The 22858-nt window shown below is 33.8% G+C and overlaps 1 protein-coding gene across 1 annotated transcript in view; it reads right to left on the reverse strand.

Moving 5' to 3' along the window:
* Positions 1–22858, reverse strand: part of GRIK2 (glutamate ionotropic receptor kainate type subunit 2) — a 506307-nt gene that overhangs the window by 145571 nt on the left and 337878 nt on the right. The window contains exon 11 of the mRNA XM_026666609.2: positions 19889–20112. Coding sequence (XP_026522394.1) covers positions 19889–20112 — 224 coding nt within the window. The remainder of the gene's footprint in view (positions 1–19888; positions 20113–22858) is intronic.

A 22858-nucleotide genomic window follows, 5' to 3' on the forward strand; every position in this document is an offset into this window, starting at 1 on the left:
AGGGAAGAGAGATTCACTTAACAACTGGGTTACTAATTTATCAACTGCAATGATTCACTTAATAACTTTTGCAAGAAAGGGGAGCAAAGCTCACTTAACAAATGTATCGGTTAAACAGAGATGTTGGGCTTAATTATGGTCGTAAGTTGAGGACTGTCTGTACCCATCCTAAATGTTGCTTGGCAATCAGCATCTGGAAACTGCTTTAAGTTAATCCCATACAGTAAATAAAATTGTCAGCCTTCTGATAATTCTATACTGATATTGATACTGTACTTATTCCCTTTTAGCAGTATACATCTATACTGCTAAATACATTCATACCTACATATATCTGACATCAAACTTAATCATTCTAATGAACTATAATCACTAATTATAATCATTCTAATGCATGGATTATAAACATTAGCCTGTGATTATAGATCAATGATTTATTATTAAAGGTATTGAATTAAGATTTGCTATATATTTGTGTGTGGCGGTGAGGAAGAAAAAAAACTGGGAGACTCAGTTTTCTTTTCAACGTTTCATCAGTATTATTGACAGAAAAGTAGCTTTACACACCTAACATTCGCACAAGCTGCTATCCATTTCAGAGTGCATAATTCACTCTTCATTGTTGTCCTTTGCTGTACTTTAAATGGCACCCATCAGAGTGAGGAATAAAAATATTATTGCACTTCACTAGAAACCAGACAAGAGCTGCTCTTAATTTAGGCACTTTGGACATGATCTTTATAACCTGACTATTTTTTTAAATCATATTTGAAAACAGGAAAGTGTGTATGGCAGAGCTTTTTCCAGTGTGAAAATAAGCTGGCCTTCAAACAAATGGAAAAATTAAAATACATTGTAAATCATGTCTGTTTTAAGCTTTTTTATTGATTTTTCAAGGCTATGGGCCTCCCAAGGTTATTGGATGAGGAGAATTCTATTAGTTCATCATAACACAAATCAGAAAGAGTTTTATACCATATTTTCAAAATAACAAATTTTATTAAAATGTATTAAAAGTAGCATTTAACTCCTCTGTACCTCTGCTGAAGTGAAGCCTAGTTCACAAAAGCTTACACCTTTAATAAACGTTTGTTAGCCTCAAAAAGCTATTGGATTGCTCCAGCTTATTATGTATAAAAAAACAAATTTGATTTTACTAATCTCATTGTTATTCTATACCAATACAGATGGTGTAGAATAAGCATGAAAGGTATTGCGATAATAAAGATTTGTCTTACGTAAGACTTTAGCTGTTTATGTGTTGTGTGATGCCATGGATCGATACATAGTTCAGACTGTGTCACATCTAAGTCTTGGTGAGAGCATATCTAAACGTTGGTGACAGAAAGGCTATGTCATGTGAGCTGGGAGAAGGAAACAAGCTGCACATTAATTAGAAGTACATTTTCAGTAGAAAAACTCATCTCCAAAATGGAGGTTCTAGATTAAACTCCTCTCCAAAATGGAGGTTCTGGAGAAGAACTCTCATATTAGCAATATTTTACTTATGCTCTGAAATAGCAGCATGCAATTCTGCAGCATTTCACATTAGTTTTTCTTGAAAGGAAGAAATATTTTCCCTTTGGTTCACTAATTGGAAGAAAAAAAAATGACTTAAAGACAAAGTTGTAATCCCAAACAAGTTGTTCTCACAACTCAACTCTTTGTAGATTCATAGACTCTCCTGATTGAGCATATTCACCTGAACAAATAACTGAAAGATTAAGAAACCCAATGCCGTGCCTATGGCAGTGCCTCACTTCCTGACTTCCTATTCTTAGTTTAAATTCCACATTGGATATAATTATCATTCTAACATCATTCTAAAATTAATGGTCAGAAAAGAGACAAGTGTTCTGCAAAAAGTAAATATATGGACTTTTCCTGAATCCAACACAATTGTATCATGCAGTTGAAAACCAAATTCCAAAACCACCACAAGAAGCAGGCCTCAGCATCACTATTTGCCACAGTGAAAAAGCCAGAAACACATCCGCTTCCCATAGTAAAGGACTTCAAAATCTATATTTAAGCATCCATCTAGTTAAAGTTGCAATTAAGGCAAGGTGAAAATTAATCTCATTACACTAAATGAATTATCCAGTGACCAGGATTTCAAACATTAACTACTGATTGTCTATTTTCTGTTCAAAATAAAAAGACAGAAATAAAACTAGAATGGGGAGGAATATGTAACTAATTGGGAGTTTTATTTTTAGGGTCTTTTAAAAAGTTTGTATAGATATTACACTGTACATATAGTACATTATATTGTACTATAATATATGTACCATGCTTCATAAGCACAAAAAAACTAATGTAGTGTAGAGAGTTCTGCTACCTGATTATATTTTTCTTGTGGACAATTACCATAGTTTACTTCTATCTTCTAAATCCAGAATTTCACAGTTCCTGAATGAAGTTCATCCTTTGAAATTTTCCATCATTAAATAGAGAAACTTCTTCTTTCTTCTTACTAAAATTCCATTTGAAAGTTATAAGGCTCTTATCAGAGAAATTTCAGCAGTCTCTGCAAGCCTAAAATTATCTTACTACATACTGGTGACATACTGGTTACTGTGCACATGAAAAAGGTTGGTGCAGGAGTCATCCAGTACATACAAATATTTGTGTCTACCACATTTCTGCTACCCATCATTCCATACAAGCAAAAGATAACATGGAATTACATTTGCTGCAGGATCCAATCTGGGTTGGGCACCAGAATGTAAGTGTTGGTGAGAGATAGGCTGTGTCATGGTGGGGTAAGAGTAGGAACAACATATGCTGCAATGTTATCTTGGGACACATATATTTGCTTTCATTGGTCAAATATTTGTACCCAGCACATTTCTGGTACCCATCATTCCATACAAATAATAGATATTATAGAATCTGGTGTGTATTGGTTTTAAGCAGGATTATTCTTTGAATAAAAATTAAATGCTGGGTTTTTTTTAATCTAAGTGAGTCACTTGCTATTTTCCAAATGCCTATTATACTGCATAAAGAAGGAATGGAAGCATCAGTCTGGATAAGCCATCCCTGTAATTGATATCCAAACAAAAATGTGACATCCAAAATGTTTCTATGGCTGAAGATAGACAGTAAGAAAGAATTTTATTAGTTGGATGTGTAAAACTGATAAATTCTCAATCAATATGTTAGGATATAGAAGTTAACTGTTTTCTTCAGTACTTTTCTCTGAGTGTTGAATTTTCTCCATGGAGAAATACTTAAGGACTGTAAAAACTTTGCAGGCCATCTAAATGGATATTTTTGTTCTAATGCATATGCAGATTGGATTTCCCCCCACTTTTCATTTGGTAAAGGCAGTCACATAAATAGTGCAATATTCCCCCTCAAACTCTTATAACTCTTTTTCAGACCATTATATAAAATGGTCTGAAAAAATCCCACAATAATTTAGAACTAAAGGCTTCATTGCTGTGACTTCAGAAAACTGTCTGGGTAAAATGACATTAGAAGCAAGCCTTGGATTCCAAGATAACATAGTGTATAGTCTGTAGGAAATTGAGAACCTTAAAAAAAACAAAGGTAAATTATATTGCACGGAAATGTCTTCTTGTAATCATACACTTTTTAAAAAGTTATCATCTACCCACATATTATGAAGTGAACACATTGTTTTACTATTTCTAGGTTTTTTTTTTCCCCTCCCCTATTACGAGAATGTGCTGAAGCTGAAGGACTAAACACATTGGTATAGCTGCAAATAAATACTCAGTTGTGATTATTTGTATTGAAGCTATGCTGGCTGAGGAATTCTGGGAGTTGAAGTCCACAAGTCTTAAAGTTGGCAAGTTTGGAGACCCCTGCTGTAAACCAATCGTTTGAGAGAAAGGCACAAAGTCAGCAGGATGACCTTGGTCCAGTCACTCTCTCTCAGCCCTAGGAAGACAATGATGGCAAATCACTTCTGAAAACCTGTCAAATAATGTTCAGGAACTATTCTAAACAGTTGCCAGTCAACAGTGACTTGAAGGAACATACACATACAAAACAGTGCTTGGGTAATTAAGTTTGAATGATACAGCACCAAAAACTAGGATTCCCACAGTACATTTTCCTTTGATATTAAAGAAGAAGAAAATGTGAAAAAATAGAAGCACAAAAGATCCCATATTATAGTGGCACGATTTACAGTGAACTACTTCTAGATACCTATGCAAATGGTGGTGGCACTGTGTACAGGAATGAACAAAAAATTAAATTTAACTCTGGATACAACTCATTTGTTTTCCATAAAGGCAAGTACACAATGGCATGTATTTCCCACCTTTCTTAAAACTTCAGCTAGAGCAGCAATGGGGAAAGATGTGGGGATATGAGATTAATTCAGAGCTGACAAAGACATTAAAACATCACAATTAAAATTTTCCTGTCTGTGTCTTAACAATTCTATGAGGCATTTTTAAAAATATTACCTCGAAACTTGTATCTTCTTTGCAAACTGAGTGCCTATTCTTATCATCTTCCTATTGTCTGAGGCAATAAGGAAAACAAAAGATAATTAAGATTGTCAGAAGCTTTCTATCTGACAGGCTGCAATTTATTCAAATATGCTTTTGGCAACAAATTGCTTTTACAATCAAATATGCTCAGCATGGCATATGATTAATTAGGTTGCTCCTACTGCTGTTACCAAGGCAGCAACAGAGTGTCATAACAGATGTTCAATGAGTGGTATGGCCATAACAAGAGGACTAAATTCCCCATGAACTCTTGAGGCTATGACCTTATAAAACCAGCAGGTATAATTGATTCAATATTGACCCTGAAAAGTGTTGCAAAAACTGATCAAGCTTTTTTTTAAAGTCACCTCCACTGTGTATTGAAAACTGCTCAGAGTTGATGGAATATCCTTATAAGTAAAAATGTGCAGTAAAAATGTTTTTGGATTCCAGATTGATACATTGAGTCGGGAAGTAGGGGGTGGGGGAAGAACTATTGAAACTATCCAATCTAAACTTCTGCTCAAATGCAGGAATCCAAGTTAAAGCAACTCACACAGATGGCTGTCTAGCTTCCAGTTGAACACAACTGGCATACCATCTCTTTGAATTAGTTCCACTGCCAATTGTGTGTATGCAATAAGAGCTCTCTGTGTGAATGTGTATATGAACACACATGTGCATATTACTGTTCCAAGTATCAACATTGTATGTAACAGATCATCTTAACTATCTAGGAAGCATACATGTACTTTAAGTTTAAGGTGTTGAAGGCTGCTTTGGAGAAATAAATAATTTGATTTTATTTGATTTGCCTTACAAACTTGCTGTTCAACACTAGCAAGTACAAAAATAAATGCAGTTCATGTTGTTTCTAATGATGCTTGCAATTGCATTCAATACCATCAACCATGGCAGTGTTGTGGATTTTATATATACTGTGGCACTTGGCCATTCTTTCACCTTACAATGTTTTTGATCCCCCTTTGCTAAGAACCCACCTAACATGCTGTTGGGAAAATTCTATTTGCTTTCTTAAAATATGAAAGCCCTTGGGACTCTCTGCTTAAATGTTTTTTTTTTTTTACTGTGTTCATGGGAGACAACATCAGAAGTTTAGACAGGGAGTCATCATCAACTCAATGATAGCCAGCTTTGTGTCTCTTTTTGAACTGGCTTCAAGAAAGCAATCCTAGAACTATTTTCTAGAATAATTGCTGGACTGAACAAACTTAGGCTTAAATCGGGCGAGGTGTATTTATGGTAGATAAGCAAATTCTGATTTGAGAGTTCAGTCTGTTCTTGATGAAGTTGCACCCTTTGAAATAGATTTCTCATGCTTGGGATGTTTCTGAAGTTCACATTAAACCCTAAAGGTAATTGATTACCTTTAGATGTGAAATGTACACAGTGTTTATTCCTTTAAAAATACATTGATCTTTGTCTTATAAAGTTCTCATTTACATTTATACAATTAACTCCATAACTATTTTGAAAGAATGTTCAAAACTTCATCTATTGGACATTGTGATAACCAGGTTCTTTTCTGATATGACCTGAGTTGAAACTATTGATTCTTAAAAAAATTAAATAGCTTGAGGCAAGGACAGGAATTTCCATTATGAATTTGAATTTGCTCTGCTGTGAAGGCCAATAGCCAACCTATGACCATGCTGAAAAGGATGCCCACCCTGTGTAAAAAGGCTTCATTGGTTAGCAAACTAATATGAGAAATGTAACATATTATTATAAGGAAGTGGTCACAGCTGCAAATATTAAAAGAAGCAAAAGAGTTTCACCTATAAAGAACCAGACAAGAGATGGAGTAGATGGGACTGCAGAAGATGTGCAAGCTCTATATCTAATTGTACACACAACCACCTATAAAATCCCTGACTAGGATTTATACATTGTTTTCCTAATTTGCTGATATTGTAAATTATATTTATAAGGAGGTGGTCTGTATCTCTAAATACTGAAAATCACTATCTTTCATTTCATTTATCTGGGTATTATAGTCTTTAAAACAAATGTAGAATACATATACATTAGAATAACATATCCTTGTGGAACCATCCTTGTATATCTAATCTGAGTTATAACATTTATTTATTCTCTGTTTTTCTATACCTAATCTACTCAACCAGTAGACTGCCCAGAATCACTCTGTGAGTGAGATGGACAGTCTCTAAATTTGATGTATACATAAATAAAAATTAATCTTATAGATGAAACCTGGTCCTCATCAGCCATTAAAGGTTGTGAACATGTAGATTTTTCTCTTACATTTTCAGTTGTCTCAAGGAAGGTTTTCATTTAAACTCGACTATTAAAATGGCACAAAGAAATTAAAAGCTGTCGTATTTAGAGCAAACCCACTAGAAAAAGTAGTTATGATTAATAAGTTTTGTTGATTGAAAACATCTATTTTAGATAAGATTACATCTGAGTTTTACTTTTTGTGTATCACTTGGCATTTTTAGGAATTTAAATGTAATTTAAAATTTACATTTTAATTTTACCACTTTTAACTTTTACAAGTTTTAGTGCCATTTTAAGACGTTTTCTACTTTGCTTTTAAATTTTTGCAATTGTAAGTCACTTAGGGAATTATTGGGCGGAAACACATTTTATAAATAAATAAAAATAATTACAACTAAAGTTGGAAAACTACAGCAAAAACTTTTGTAAAATTGCTGATTCCTCTTCAATGTGCATTCACATAGTTCTAACATTTAGTGAGTAGTGACAGATATGACAGTATTTGAAAGAGTGGGGAAAAAACAATCAATGGCTTTGGAAAACAACATGAAATATTGGTATGAGTGGGAGGTTGAAGACTTTGACATGGCAGTTCCTATTAACAGTCCCAGCCAAAAACAAGACAAAGGCTATTAATCACTTAAATATAAGATATGATCCTTCGGGATGTGTTGAACTGTATATGGGTTGCTAGACAGGAACAGATTAGCTTGGGGGATAGAATGAGGTACATTTAACACAATTTTTCGAAACTAGCATAGTTCTATATTATTTCTGTAATAAAGAACATGTATTCAGTAGTTTGTCAAATCACCATCAATGGATGGTCAGTAAATATAGTACTAAAAATATAGATGGAAATTAACCCTTTTAGAAACATGGGGAAAATGACAAATTCTTAGCTTGTGGAATTATACAGAATTAAGTGAGGGGTTGACTACTTGCACAGCCTAATTTACTATTTCCCAGCAGTCCCTTAAAAACTAGGTTTTAAAATATGAGTGATCCTTCAGAGAAAATTTTAAGAATGTCAGATGTGGGAGCTGAGGGGTGCAGATAGTTGAAGAAAATATCTCCTTCATGAACTAAATGATTTCAGTTCATGTAAATGCAGCATTAGACTCCGCCAAATAAATTAAATGGGCTGCTGAATATAGGAACTCTCCAATAAAAGTAGCATTGCAATAAATAAAATGAAAATCACATGCTGTTGTTTATTACTGTATTCTGAATATGGAAGAAAAGGAATGATGGGAGTTTCATGCATAATAAAATCAGTTAATTCAATGCTAAATAAATTCTGGAAAACACATAATTAAGAATATGCTTATACAAGTTTTACAACTAGATAAAAGCAGTCAATGTTGGTTCAATTCACTGAATTTGAAATGAAGCCAAAATGGACAAAATGACTATCAAATAGATTTAAATCAATAGATTATTGTTCTGTGAAAGTTTTTGTTCTATTTAATTTTACAAAAATGAAACCAACTTTACTAAAGAGAAGAACGGTGATTAATTAGGAACAGAGAAAATACCCATTCTGATATCTTACTCTCAGACTATAAAAACAATAACTTGGGAATTAACCACTGCAATTATGCATTTTCTGCTAGATATGCAAAAATAATGCTCTGAACTTTCAAATTAAAGAACTGTTATAACACCACAGAAGTCAAAACATATTGCCTGACCAGAAGGTATCTAATTTCACATTTCTGTTTATTCCTAAAATAATCTAAGAAATTAGGTTTCCATATAGAAATGAAACTATTTTAAAATGTCAAGAATACATTAACTATATCAAAAAATATTTCTTATATTTTGCATAGAATGCAAAATTATGTAAGTATAGCAAAGAATTAAATTCTTGGAAGCTCTCTCTTAAAAAAAAATCAAATAATGAACTATAATAAGAATTTCTCAGCTTTCTTTCTTTCTTTCTTTCTTTCTTTCTTTCTTTCTTTCTTTCTTTCTTTCTTTCTTTCTTTCTTTCTTTCTTTCTTTCTTTGGCATTAATACAAAATCTCATTGAGTGGTTTCAAACACATTTTCCTAGATTTCTCTCCACCCAGGCTACGTTGTCATTTATGACTTGAACACCATCTAAATTTCTTCATTTCTTTGTATTTTTCTTTCTTCCTTTTTCAGCCTCTACCCACAATCTCTCACTTTCAGAAAAAAAAAATTCACAAACTTTTTTTGAAATAAGGTTAAGAAATTAAAGAAGTGTACTGTTTCACCAACATACCTAATTTCATATATCAGAAGTTCTAGATCATGCTACTTTCTCTAAATATTTTACCAACATTAAAAATGCATTTTCTATCCAATGTAACATTTGGCTGGAACTGCATGTGTCCGTTACCTGTTAATGGCATCTACAAATACAGATGAAATTTTCCACTTTATGTTGTTGCTCAGGGGCTACAATTATAAATTAATTTCAACAACATATTCACATCAGAGAAAAATTTACTGAAGCCCATTGAAAGGATTAAATGTTTGGTTCTTGTTATGCAAACTATATTGAACCTGTTAACTTCACATGAATCAAATTTATTAGCAAAACACTCAAAAAAACAGAAGCACAGATTTTCAACTGAATTTTTTTTAAAAAAGTGTTATGCCTATGATAAAATTAATGTAGTTGCAAAACATTCCCCCTCCCAACTTCTTTGCCTGTCCTTAAAGCATAAATCACCTCTTCATCCACTACAGCTGACATATATAATATATTGTTCAATGAAAAACGACTACAACTACCACTAATAATAATAAAGATAATTATGACATCTGAAAAAGTATTGTGGTTATTCAGCTTTCCAGTATTAGTTTAGCAACTGTAGGTTTTACTTGGGAGATTATGAATTGTTGGGTAACTTCAGATAAAACAGACTGTAAGTGTTTTAAAGGATAATAAAAGTTGTGGTGAAAAGCAAAGGGAGGAAAGTTGGAAAGTGAAACAAAATAGTTGAAGTGCAATGCACCAATAAAGTGATGGTGAGCTGCAATAGAAGCATGGAAAAAGTGTACAAAAAGATGTTAGATAAATAAGATTCTGTTTGGACAATAGAGATTTCATTGCAGCCTTGGTTATTCTATATCCTTGTGAGCAACACTGTGGAGAGCTGCATCCCAGAAAACAGCGAGAAGGACTGACCAGAGATGAGCTGCTGAGATTTTATCAGGAAAAGTGGACGGCTATAGAAATTAATATTCTATAGAATTAATATTCATCAGCCCTATAGTAATGACAGGTTATAGCAGATGAAACTGTAAGGCCCTGAGCGTGGGAGATATGGCGTGTTTGTATGTCAGTGTTGACTCATGGCCACAGCATGGAATACTTCCTGCAGTTTTTTTTTAAGTGGCTTACAATTGCTGTCTTCCTAGAGCTGAGTGTGTGTGATTGGCCCAAGGTCACTCAGCTGGTTTTGTGCCTGAGGTGAGACTAGGCATCCCAGTTTCGAGTCTGATGCCTTAACTTCTACAACTGAGATTCTGGATAATGTTTGACTAAAGAGGAATGTTGGTTATAAATAAAATAAAAGATTTGGGAAGATCTGGACAAAAAGTTTAACTCCCTGAATATATCGCAATTGCTTAAGCTAAATTGATTGAGATAGACCTAGTAACCCTCCCCCAAAATAGTAAAGTGGCTGAATACAGGTTTTAAGTATTGTGTGGGTTCCATATCATGTATCATAGATATGAGCTCTCTCTGATAGGGACTCCTCCCCCTCAAGTGAGAGATCAGGAAGAGGTTGGAATGAGGAGATGTGATAGAATTACAGAGTTTTACATAATCTGAAGTATTCATGGATTAGATTCAGTACATAGCTTGAGTGAATACTAATTTCACATTCTGGCTTAATAAGGAAAATAATGTGCAGAATCTGATAGACTAACTTTAGAACTGAAAAATAAGGGGGAATCAGAATATTATGATACTTGGAATAAGTTTTATCAATGGTTGCAAAAAAGAGGGGAAGGTCAGAACAAAAATAGCTAGGATGAATAGACCTAGAATGAAAATACTGTACCAATAATATGAACGTTAATGGTTTAGTAATATTTTTGTATGTATGGTAGAGTAATGCCAAAACGGTTGCACTATGTTTGATACTTATAGTTGTAAACAATACAAATATATTTAAACAAAGAAAAAAGAAACCAGACACAGTTCCTAAGCACACAGAGTGTTAAAAGGGAGGTTTACCTCTGCAAATGGCAACAGCAGCCCAAAACAGCAATTAGTTGTAGATAAGACTTAGTTGAGTAAGACAAGTTTCCAAGTGGAGCAGTCTGAAGTCAAGCCAAAGATTTACAATGCCAGATCAAGAAAGAGACAAGGTACCAATTAGTCAATAAGCTAGAGTCATAAATAATTAGATTCCAGCTGTCCCAATAGACAAGCCAGAAGCTTGGAGTTGCTTCTAGCAAGAGACCAATTGTTCCTATGGAAACTTAAATGCTCTCTCTGATCAATATGCACAGTTATAGTCAAAACTTGCTGGTGGAAGGAAAAAACCACTACAGGCTCACCATATGATTTTGTGAGTTTCTTGGCAGACATGAAATCAATTGGACAGAATCCAAGAGTGAATGAGAGGCATCTTGTAATGTTATATGGGATTCTTCTGAATTTCTTGCACTTGAAGAAGTACATAGATTCTCTATACCATGAACTCTACCAACTGTGACCTGGACCCATGCCTTCCTGGCATCTTTGGGTAGCCAAGCAAACTATGAGTTGCTGAATCAAGAAAAAAAAAAAGTAGGGTCTCTTCTGAGAGAAGGAATAATGCCATCAATTTTGAAAAATATAGTTGTCTGATTTCTTTTGAAAAAGCCCCCCTGGGCTTCCTGGGGAGCATTGGTGAAGCGGGAACAGGCTGATCATCATGGTGAAAAAACAGGCCCCAGTGAATGGATCAGCTCCTTGGATTTCCTTTCCAGATTAAGGACTAGGATCATCTTTCAAGTTTGCTCTATTCAGAGTCTCCCTGCAAAGAGATTGTAAAATAACAATCTCCAGCAAGTTTGACAGCTCTGCAAGCCAGGGGGAGAAAACATCTTACCTAAGCCATAATTCAGGGACACTGCTTCATATACTTCCTCTTTTAACTACTTTAGGAAGTTGCTTATTAATGATTTTCTGGAGGTTAAGACTCTTCTGAAAGATGACAGGGAGATTTTTCTTTCCACCCCAGATAAAAGAAACTCTACGTAAGTTTAAGGATTTACAAGAAAAGCTTTAATTTTTTGGAAAACAGTAAAAGAGGGCCTAGAATGTTGATTTTGCAAAGTTAAGGGGCAAGATGGACTTGAAAGGATAATTTCTGTGGGGTGTTTAAAAATTAATAAAAGAATTAATAAAAGCATTTGAAATTAATGGTAAGATATCCTCCAATGGGAAAGTTTTGTTGATTGGAAAATAGAAGATAAGAGGGGACCTGAAGGAGAGAAACAAAATATTACTTTTAAAGGAGAAAAGATCTATTAGCAACACTATTTGACTATAGAAGCAATTAAGACTGTTTGGGAACAATATACTCAAAAGTTATTATTAAGATCCTTTGATACTATAACAGAGGATATAGAAGAACTGGATAAAAGAGAGACTGCGATTAATTTGAATATGGAGTTGGAGTTTTAAAAATATTTAATTACAAAAGTGAAATAAAAAAATGATACGGTGGATCTGAAAATGGATTTAAATGTGCCAGGGTATAAAAGTGATGTGGAATAAATAGCAAAATAGATTTATAAATGAAATCAGTTGATGTTATAATAATTAAAGAGGATGTACAAATAATAAATCAGAAGACTGACTTGGAAAGTCTCCTTATCTTGGATTTACAAAAGGAATGTATGGAATTAAGGAATTGCTCAAACTGTTCCTGAAAAAACCCAAAGAAAAAAATCATAAGAAATCAAGTTATGGGACATTACTTGATGGGACTAAAGATCTTTTGTTTTGTTTGTCGATAGCCGAAACAAAATAACTAACTGATAATTCTCTATGGCAATTAAAAAGATTCTTGGCACTTTACTAACATCAGTAGAAATACCATAAAGCACTCACAGGAAAAGAACATAAAAACAATTAATTAAAAGATCATTATAATCAGTTCTGGTGATTTTAGTTCATCCTCTGCAAAATAACTCAGTTTTTAAAAGTTTGTAGGAAATCAGAGAGGGGGTTTATTGACAAAATCAAAGTATATGAACCCCATAAAAGAAGAGTATCTATGAGTCTCCGTTCCTCTTATTTCCCAAAAGGAAGATTTACAAGCAGTTTCTCCTGTGATATCCAAATTAGGTGGGTCAAAACTGAGTCGAGTTAATGTTCCTGTAACTACACCAGGGATAGCCATGTAAGGCCTGGAAAGTTTAAATTAGCATTTTGAATGGTAGAATAATAAGTATTGTTTTTTTCACCACTTGAAAAAATAGTAAGCACACAAATAAATAATGTAACATATCAAAAATCTGAAATGCTCTTCAAACTTAAGCAGGAAGTATAATCAACAAAGAGAGACATTTTGTCATGTTTGGTGGATGTGTAAAAAAGCCAGAAAATTGGATTCAATTACATACAATAATACAGAAAATTTTAAAGACTCCCATTGGTTTGAAACCAGAAGGTTTGCTTCTGGGATTAACAAATAAGCAGCTGGAAAAAATATGTAACTTTGCTTTTATACATGGTGATTGCAGTGAGACTATTATATACATAAAAGTGGAAAGATCTAATTTTACCCACAATGGAGGAATGGATAGTGAAGATGGTGGAACTTCCAGAGATGGCCTAATCAACTGCTTTAATTAGAGCAGTTCATTAAATTTAATGATAATTGGACTTTATTGACTTTTTGTGGGAAACAGGAAAAAACAGAAAAAAATGATATGGTATATGGTTTTGAGGATCAAAATAAAAACAATAGATTATAGAGAAGTTAAAAGTTAAAAAAAAAAAATCTGTAACCATAGAGTAACAAGTTATTTTCTATGTATATTTATAATTGCTGTAAAAAAAGAAGTCATTGCTTTATATATATTTTTCTTTTTTATTTCTGAACTTTTTTTTTATTTCTGAATTTTCCTCTTTTCATGTTTTCCTTTTTTATTCTAAATATTAGTTCCTGTTAGTTTTTATTATGTATTAACATTTTTAAGAAAATGTTATTTTAAAAATAGATAGTTATGAGACTGCAACATTATGAGCACTGTCCACTGATTCTAGGAAGCAAAGTAATGTAACTGAAGTTATAAACTAAATTGATTAACCAAAGATTATGGTAACCTCAGCTGAAAAAGAAAATACTGCAAAACGTATCCCAGAAACAACTGAAACTACTGTATATAAGAGCAACGTGTAAAGCACATATTATTGTTAACTCTGAGCATTATTTGCTACTTCCTGAAATCTCATAAGTTCAGGGTTAATAAGCTTAATACTGAATTTTGTGGCACTGTTCTGAAAAGTTAAATCAAACATACATAATTTGTTGCTGAGATTAAGATTATTGTATTTTTCACAATTCCTCCTATCTCTTCCTGATCCTGGTAGTGGTTTCTACTATGGTAAAAATAAAATTTAAAAATAAACAAATTTAGTACAGAGTTCATGACCAAAACATTAACATCTGACACTCATGGAAAGAGAAACAGAAAAATAATTATAAATACAAATAGGAGGCAGGCTTGAAAACCTGTGAATTGGATGTGCAGACTGCAATTGACTCTTATATTACATTTTATTTTCATCGATGTCTCAATAAAGAACAAAATAGTATGATCTATAATGGGGTACTCACTAGAAAACCCTAGAGCTAAGACAGGCAAAAGTGTGTGTTATAAGCTTTCATACAACATCTAAAAATCATTGAATTTTAATAATTAAAATATAATCTCTTTTGGCTTAAATTTGACTCCCAGTGACTTCATGGACAGCTCCATATATATTTTTCTAGCCAAAGATGAATTGTGGTATATAAATTACAGGAAGCCATAACATATTCTGAAAATGAATGGCATACTTATGCAGATTCTAAAACATTTTAGGTAATTTCATATCTAAACATAAAATCATGAGCCTCCTCAGTTATCCTTTATTGAAATGAAATTGTTATACTTTGAGCTTCATTTCACTAAGAGTTTGAAAAAGTAAGATCTTTTATCACCAAAATATAAGCACTCTGTTAATACATTTTAACCCCTAATTCTAAATATTAGAAGTAGGAAATATTGCTTAATTATTCCTAATGCTTACATGGAGTTTTAGTATGCATCTTGGCTCAGAGATTATATAAGGTCACAGAAATAAGTCAGATTTTCTACAATTGTGAGGCAGATTGAGAAGACAAAATAAGAAAATAAAACAGAAGAAAGCAATGGTAAATCATTTCCGGACTATTGCCACCTACAGTAAGTCAAGTATGATTCAAAAAAGATTTAATTTTTACTTTCAAATACTTTAGCTCTAGAAGCTGTCAGTCGCCTGAAAATGGTTTCTTTAAATAAAAGTTATTTTTAAGGCAAGAGATGTTTACTTTCCTGAAGCCACATCAGGCTTTAGATTGATATGTTAGAGTCTGAAAAAAAAAACAGTTTCTTTAAATGAGTGTTTTCTTCCCAAAACACTCTTTAGTGTTAAACTATACCTAGTCATGTTCAAGGAAGATCAAAGCCCTGTTGACTTGTATGACAGAAGAACAAAGTGTCAAGTGGGCCTATGCACTATTTTTCCTAAAAGGAAAAAAAGATAACTCCCTTTGCAGTGACTTTCCTCTTGCTAAAGGAAGCTTCATTGATTTAAGAGTCATCATGATAAACCTAAAGAGGTTTAAGGAAGTGATCAGTGGGTCAAGAGTACACAAAAGTTGCAAGGAATTCAGTCTCTATGTGAAAATAAAATGTAAGGAGATCGAATACCTGAACAAAAACAGTAAGCTCAGGTTGTTCTATTGAAATTAACAATGTTGTATTGTTATAACCATGGTTTTCAGTGAAGAGCTCAATTCAACCAAGTTATAACCCCTGTATGAGAAAAAAAAATGAAAAAGCTATTGCTGCATTCTTTAAAAGTTTACCTTTATAAGCAAAGTCCTTATTGAATTTCTGCTGCTAAGTGACATGATTTTAAAGCACAATATCAAGTGACCAGGCTCCTTAGTGAAAACAGTTCCAGCAGACCCCAGTTACCAAGATTAAGTGAATCACTGCCAATAGTTAAGCAAGGACCTCATATGACTGAGATTTCTGACTTTCTGACAGCTTCCTCATGACTTTGCTTGAAAACTAGCAGGGAAGGTTGCAAATCATAAACATGTCACCACAGGATACTGTGACAGACAGAACTTAAAAGACCCATCTTAAGTACCACTTAAGCATGATTGTATGTTCAAACAATTGCTGAATGAGTATTAACTGAGGACTACCTCTAATAGACATGACAAATGCAAAGGAGGCATGACCATACTGCATCTTTTAAATCATTGTTTTCTGCCCCTAATATGTAGAGATCTACCTAGTATGATGTTTTAGAATTATGTTCGATACAAATAACTGCAACTAAACCAATGAAGGAAAATTCTAATGAACAAACAACATAATGATAAGTGTAAGAATCAGTAAATTATGGAATATATGTTACCATAGCTTGCATTCTATAAATTGATTCAGACAGTATATTTTATACATACAGATACTGTACCCACAAATATAGAATGTTTACTATTCTTCAGGATAACAGGAAAAAAAAGGAATTGAATCTAATTATGCTTTCTCTAGAAGTGTTGGGTCTTCCTTCAATGAAAAATGTTCCTCTAACCTAATCCACAGGAAACCCACATGGTATTAGTTACTTATGATATACAGCTATTTATGACAAAATAGCCACTGCATTGATTTGAGAAATGTACTGCATGTATTTTGGTGGTCTAATTATTATCAAATTTTTCTCAGTCCTTTCTCTATGTCTTTAGGTGCTTTAGACATGTACTGTAGCTGGGCAGCACATATTTTATTGTTTAGGTTTACATTCACTTTACATAGTTGTGATCTGAATTTAGACAGACTACATTTTCACTCAGATTTCATTTATAATTTCAACATTTTTCTGGATTGTCATAACAAATCTGAAATGTTATCAGTGATTCATTTGTCTGCTAATGATTTTGAGTGATTTTCTATTTACTATCTTGAATAAGCAGTGTCAAACTTGTGCTGTAAATGATTCTAACCATAAATGATGACTATTACCTAGCATGTAGATATGGCATGAATGCTACCTGTCATTTCCTAGTTTCCCTACCAAACCTTAGAAAAAACCTTACTCCTTCCACCACATAAATAAGGTTTAATTTAGCAATTCTTTGAAAAGGCTATACTATTCTGGATAAACCAAAGATGTCTAGGAAACTATTCAAACTATTATGCCACCTGCTTATTAGAGAGAGAGATACTGTAGAATGGCTAAGTCACCACGGTTATGGTTTCATACCATACCATACCATACCATACTATACCACTATTTCAGCATTAGATAAAGGTAAAGATAAATCTCTTAGAAAATTGTATTAAATGAATTAAATGGAATTCTGATTCAGGGCCAAATTAAGATATACTGCTAACAGTGGCAGAAGACACATTTATAGTCTTTTCTACCTATATACAAAAAATAAGATTTGCTGATAGTTTTATCTTATTTCTGATTGACACTTGAGATCAGTGTTAGTTTAACAAATACAGCATAGGCTATGTCCCTCACTGTTTCTTCCAAGGATTGTGGAGAGAGAACAATTGTGAGGGAGCTACTTCTTGCTCTATTGTTTAAAATAGCTGCCTCATGTTGGATAACAAAAGGGCTGGCCCTGGGAAAAAGAAACCAATTACTGATTACTCTTATGAAAAACAAAAATAAATGTGGCATGAAAACAATTTTAATAAAGAAAAAAAACCTCTGAGGAATGAGCAGAGGGAAATAAAAGGTAAAGTGAGCAGTTTTTAGAATTGTACAAATGTTGCACTTCATATGCTCAATCCCCTTTTGTATAGTTTTCATTTTGTATGTATGCATGTATGTTTGTATGTATGTATGTATGTTTGTGCATGTAAATTTTTATATACATGATCTGTATTTTGTTACATATTTATCTTTATAACCAAAGCCAACATGAACATAACCTACCCGAGATTAAGATTTTTATGTGTGTCATAAAGTGACATCTTCTTATCCACAGACAGAACCCGCTAATCCATAAAAACAACAAAAATCAATGCATCATAAACACAAATATTTCAATATTAGAATTCATGAGGAGTGATCAACAAGATGCAAGAATGAATCAAAAAATTTCCCCAGTTTGATTATAAACCAGTAACCATCAAATGGGAGCATTATTTTGATGTAAGGACTGGCAAACAATGTACTAGCTCCACTGCTAGGAATAGGCTCCTCAGATAACAGTATTTAATAAGATTGATAGACATGATTAATAGAAGCTCCGGATCTTCCTATAACATAAATCAGTGGAATAATTCTGGTTCACATAAAGACTTCATATTGTATGTTGGATACATTTCCATAACTTCACTGTGCCAGACTGCCTATTTCTTAATTAAAACACTAGACACATATAAAATGAAAATCCAAGGAAGAAACTCTGATATCCTTGTCTGTGGAGATTCTCAGTCATCTAGGTCATGGATGTCCCAATGGTGTTTTTATAAAAGGCAACTTGACTTTGTTTTCCTTGAAGACATTTTGCTTCTTATCCAAGAACTGACTGAACTGAAGAAGTTTCTTGGATAAGAAGCAAAATTTCTTCAAGGAAAACACAATCCAGTTGTCTTTTGAAAAAGTACATTTGGGACTCTGACATCCTTGTTTTACTGAGATACTATGGCAGTAATTTCCTCAGTCTCAGTATCTAGGTATGTTTTTATAACTGTTATTCTGATTTACCTATTTTTAGGACTCATGCAAGTTAAAAAGTGCTACTACATTATTTAGTTAATTAATGGAAGTTCAAAAGAGATAGGAGGAATTAGAGTAAAAATGTATGATTTTATTAATCTGGTTATGAGGTACCTGGGTCTTAAAACCATATTATGCCCGATTGTGTACATTTCTTCTTCATTTGACCTCCAAATGAAATGTTTAATGGATTTAGTTTTGTATTCTAAAATATACCATACAGAAATAGGCAGGACCATGTTGCCTCTCCTCACCATTGCTTTGCCCCTCATCACTGTCCTGATTTTTAGAAGCTTTGGTGACCAGATTCAAAATCATAATGAAGATATACAAACTCCTGTCACCAGAAGTATAGTAAAACCTCTGTAAAGTAGGCTTGCATTTCATAGATGCAAGGTACAATGTACAATTTTTTGCATGTACATCCATATTTAATAGGCTACTATGTGATAATAGATTAACATTTGCCCATTAAATCAAGATTTAACTCAAACAAAACAATTTGCATCAATGAAATCATCCACAAATAACATAAATTCAGATTTAACGGACATTTGAATTTAATGGACATTCTCCTTCTTTCTTCCTAAATGATCCATAAAAATAATTAACTACTTTTTAACAATATATGAACTGTGCAAAGAGAGAGACTAATTTAAAAAAAATATGACAAGTCTAGGCCAGGGGCCATGGTTCCATTTTCCCAGCTTCCTTTGCTGTTACTAGCATTATGTAGAAAGATTTCTGTCCTTAATTTCATTTAGAATACTTGTGTGTTTTATTTGAACACTTCTTTCTTGCTAATATTGTACCAGTATATAAAAAATAAACTTTCAAAACAGCAAAACTCAAGATGGGTATGGAGGAAATTGTTTCTAAAAGAGCTGCCCAATTTTTTGAATGTACTGTTCACGAGTTGATAGAAATCATCATAGCTATTATAAAAAGATAAGGGGCACAGTCAATATGAATGAGCACAAAAGCATTACAGTGCAGGAGCTGCTGATGCTAAATTGATGCTGATTTTTTTCCTCTGTACAGATAATCGATTAGCAATTCAGAATAAGAAAGAAGGAAGAATTTGTGACTTTTGACAATTATTGTTGAAGAGGGGAAAAAATAATAACAATTGCCAAAAAAATCACAAGGTGTGACATGTTACCTGGCTATGACAAAGAGCACACAACTGACACCCAAGTAAGCCAGCAGAATATACATCCAGATATCAGGGGAGAGAGGATTCAGGAAGGAGAAGACACCCGGGTTTGTACCATTGGGCTTGTGGTACAAAATACTTATTCCGAGAGTCATAAAGGGCTTGGAAAAGTCGATGACCGTCTCTCGAACATACGTAATAGCCAGGGGTGCAACTGCAAGGTCAGCTTTCTGTTTGCAAAGGAAAATGAGAGAGAGAGAGAGAGAGAGAAAGAGAAAGAGAGAGAGAGAGAGAAAGAGACACAGAGAGAATAGACGGTAAGTCAAAAACAGTAGGAAGAAGTAGGCAAACAAATTAAACAAGATTTTACATATGGAAATCTGTTTTGGTAACCAGTACGCTGAAATTTAAACCCTGCTTTTGGCCCTTCTCCTCTTCCTCCTCTGATAAAATGGTCAACATTTACTTTTACTCTTCTCTGAAGAGTTCTGAATGTAGGTGTTGACAAATGAAGTTAACACTCTAGGCAGTGGTCAACTTTTTGTACCAGGGCGTTTCACGAAAGGCCGGGGGAGGGAGGGGGCTTTCCTGTCGCCACCGCTATTGGCCCCCCCCCCCCCCCCCCCCCCCCCCCCCCCCCCCCCCCCCCCCCCCCCCCCCCCCCCATCCCAGTGTTCTTGCCTGCCTTGTTTCTGGTTGTTTGGAACAGCTCGCTGAGAATAACTATCGCCTCTTTTACTACCGCTGCATGGCTCAACAGGCGCAGCGGGCGGGTGGGAAGGGCGGGTGGGGAGCGGGCCAGCGCGGGTGCGGCCCCGCTTTTGAAGCAGTTTTCCTGGGCTGGTGGAGGAGCGGAGCGACTGGACGCTGACCCGGAGAAGGCAGGCTGGTTGCTTCCCTCCTCCCCTTCTTTCATTTGTGTCCTTGATCCCCAACCCAGCAGCTTCACCAAGGTGAAAAGCGCCATTTTAAAATGCCCGGTGAGGTTGACCGGCCCGCGCCGGGGGCTCTAGAGGAAAAAATACATAGGAAAAATATTATACGTGGAATTATTTCTACTGTTTCATGCTACATATGCATTTTGATTGCTTTGTTTTTTAAAAAAATATATGTTGGAGAAGCCATCTCAGAAATATAAGGTGTGTTAAATTTATATGCTTATTATTTTATTAAATTGAAGCTTTATTCTGTTATGATATTTCTCTCTCCCCTCTTAGATATGCCTGGGTCAAGACCTTTCTCTCTTTTTTTGTACCTAACTAGCTAAAATCAGCCTCAGGAAGCATGTCATGTCATCTGAGATGAAACATGTAGAATACTTTAACCTTCACGTAATAATTGTTGGACATTTGTCTATTTTGGAAAAAAATATTATTCTTTTGTAGGCTAGTTTTGGCAAGATGTTGGTTTATTTATTAGATGAGTACAATGTTTTCATTATATTTTTAGTATGCAGTAAATTACTTTTATCTGATTCTTTCTAAGCCTCTGTTAGGGCAACTCAAGGTCAAAATAGAAAAGAATGCTCCAAGTAATAAGAATATTTTCAAAAATGCTTCTATCGGAAATCTGTATATATGGCAAAAGTTGCATTTGAAGATACCATAAATGGGAAAGCTCATGAAGATATATTTTTTAAAATATGTGGGTTATAGTCCCAAATCATGGGTTTAAGGAAAAATAAGTAACAGTGATAAGAAAACTAATATACTCAATGAACTACAAGCCAGACAGCTCAAGCTCTCTCATCTTGCACTGAAACAATATTCTAATGTAAATATATAAAATTAGCACTAAAATGGCTCAATAATTATGAAAATTAATAACTTTAAAGCAAATGGATTGCAGCTCATGGCCTGTGGTCTTATGTCCTGCCTTGATGGAGTACTTAATGGTAGTCTGATGTTGGGTTCTATTTGACTTGATGAGTTACAAATTTGAAAGAGAAAATATGTTAAACTTTATCCAGATTATGAAAGATAATCACAACATTTTGGTGAAATTTTGCCATTTTTACTTTAAAATATGTCTATTTATAATTTAAAATATGATACCATCTTGAGCTACATGAATGTTTTTCAGGGCCACTCATTCTTTACAAAATATAAATGACAAAGATTTTCTCTGTATATCACATAATATTTTTCACCCGACAGTTAATTACTTTGAATCACATCCTTGCTGACATTTTGATTTAGACCTCTGTTACCATGCACAATATTTGGCAAGTTATAGTGTCTGCAGCCTCAAAATATATTTAAAAAATAGCTTGTGTTCTGACTTAATAAGCCCTCTTCTTTTAAGAACAATGATTAGTTGCACATAACTCTACATAAATTGCCACTTCCTGTCTTTTTTTTAAAAAAGGTAATGAAAATATAGTGGAAATATAGGAAGGGTGAACAATCCCTTGTCACTATGAAACTCCCACTGCCTCATTTGTATTCTTTAGCAGTGGTATCTTTCAATTGCCCATCCTTGTTTTGGAAACTAGTTTCACACATCACCCTAAGCCATGATTTTTAAATTAGGGAATATTGATCAAGTCATAGTTCACAAATGAGCTCCATATTACACCAAAATTTAAGTATAATAATTATCTGCTCTTGCTTTCTGCCAAGTTTAATGTTAAAGCTTTTTTAAAAAAATGTATGCAACATAGACCTTTCCCAATTTACATACAGAAATGTTAGCAGAACATTATTGATTCATTGCCTTATTTGTACTTAAAGTTCATAGTACAACCAAGTGATATAATGTTCTTATCTACATTATCTCAAGTTGTTGTGCACATATTAAAGCCTAAATACCAGAAGTTGGATAAATGCAGATTAATACATTCCCTAATTTGAATTTAAGCAAGATTTGACAGTTTGGCAGGAATGGAATAGTTTGAAGAGAAGGTTGGTTTTTTACGAAAAGTATTTCTAAGGCAGTTCAGCGAGCACTATGCTCTATTGTTGACCATACAAGCTA

Source organism: Notechis scutatus, chromosome 1, assembly GCF_049901735.1.
Source record: "Notechis scutatus isolate UNSWTSFEM ecotype Mainland chromosome 1, rNotScu1.2, whole genome shotgun sequence".
Lineage (NCBI taxonomy): Eukaryota > Metazoa > Chordata > Lepidosauria > Squamata > Elapidae > Notechis > Notechis scutatus.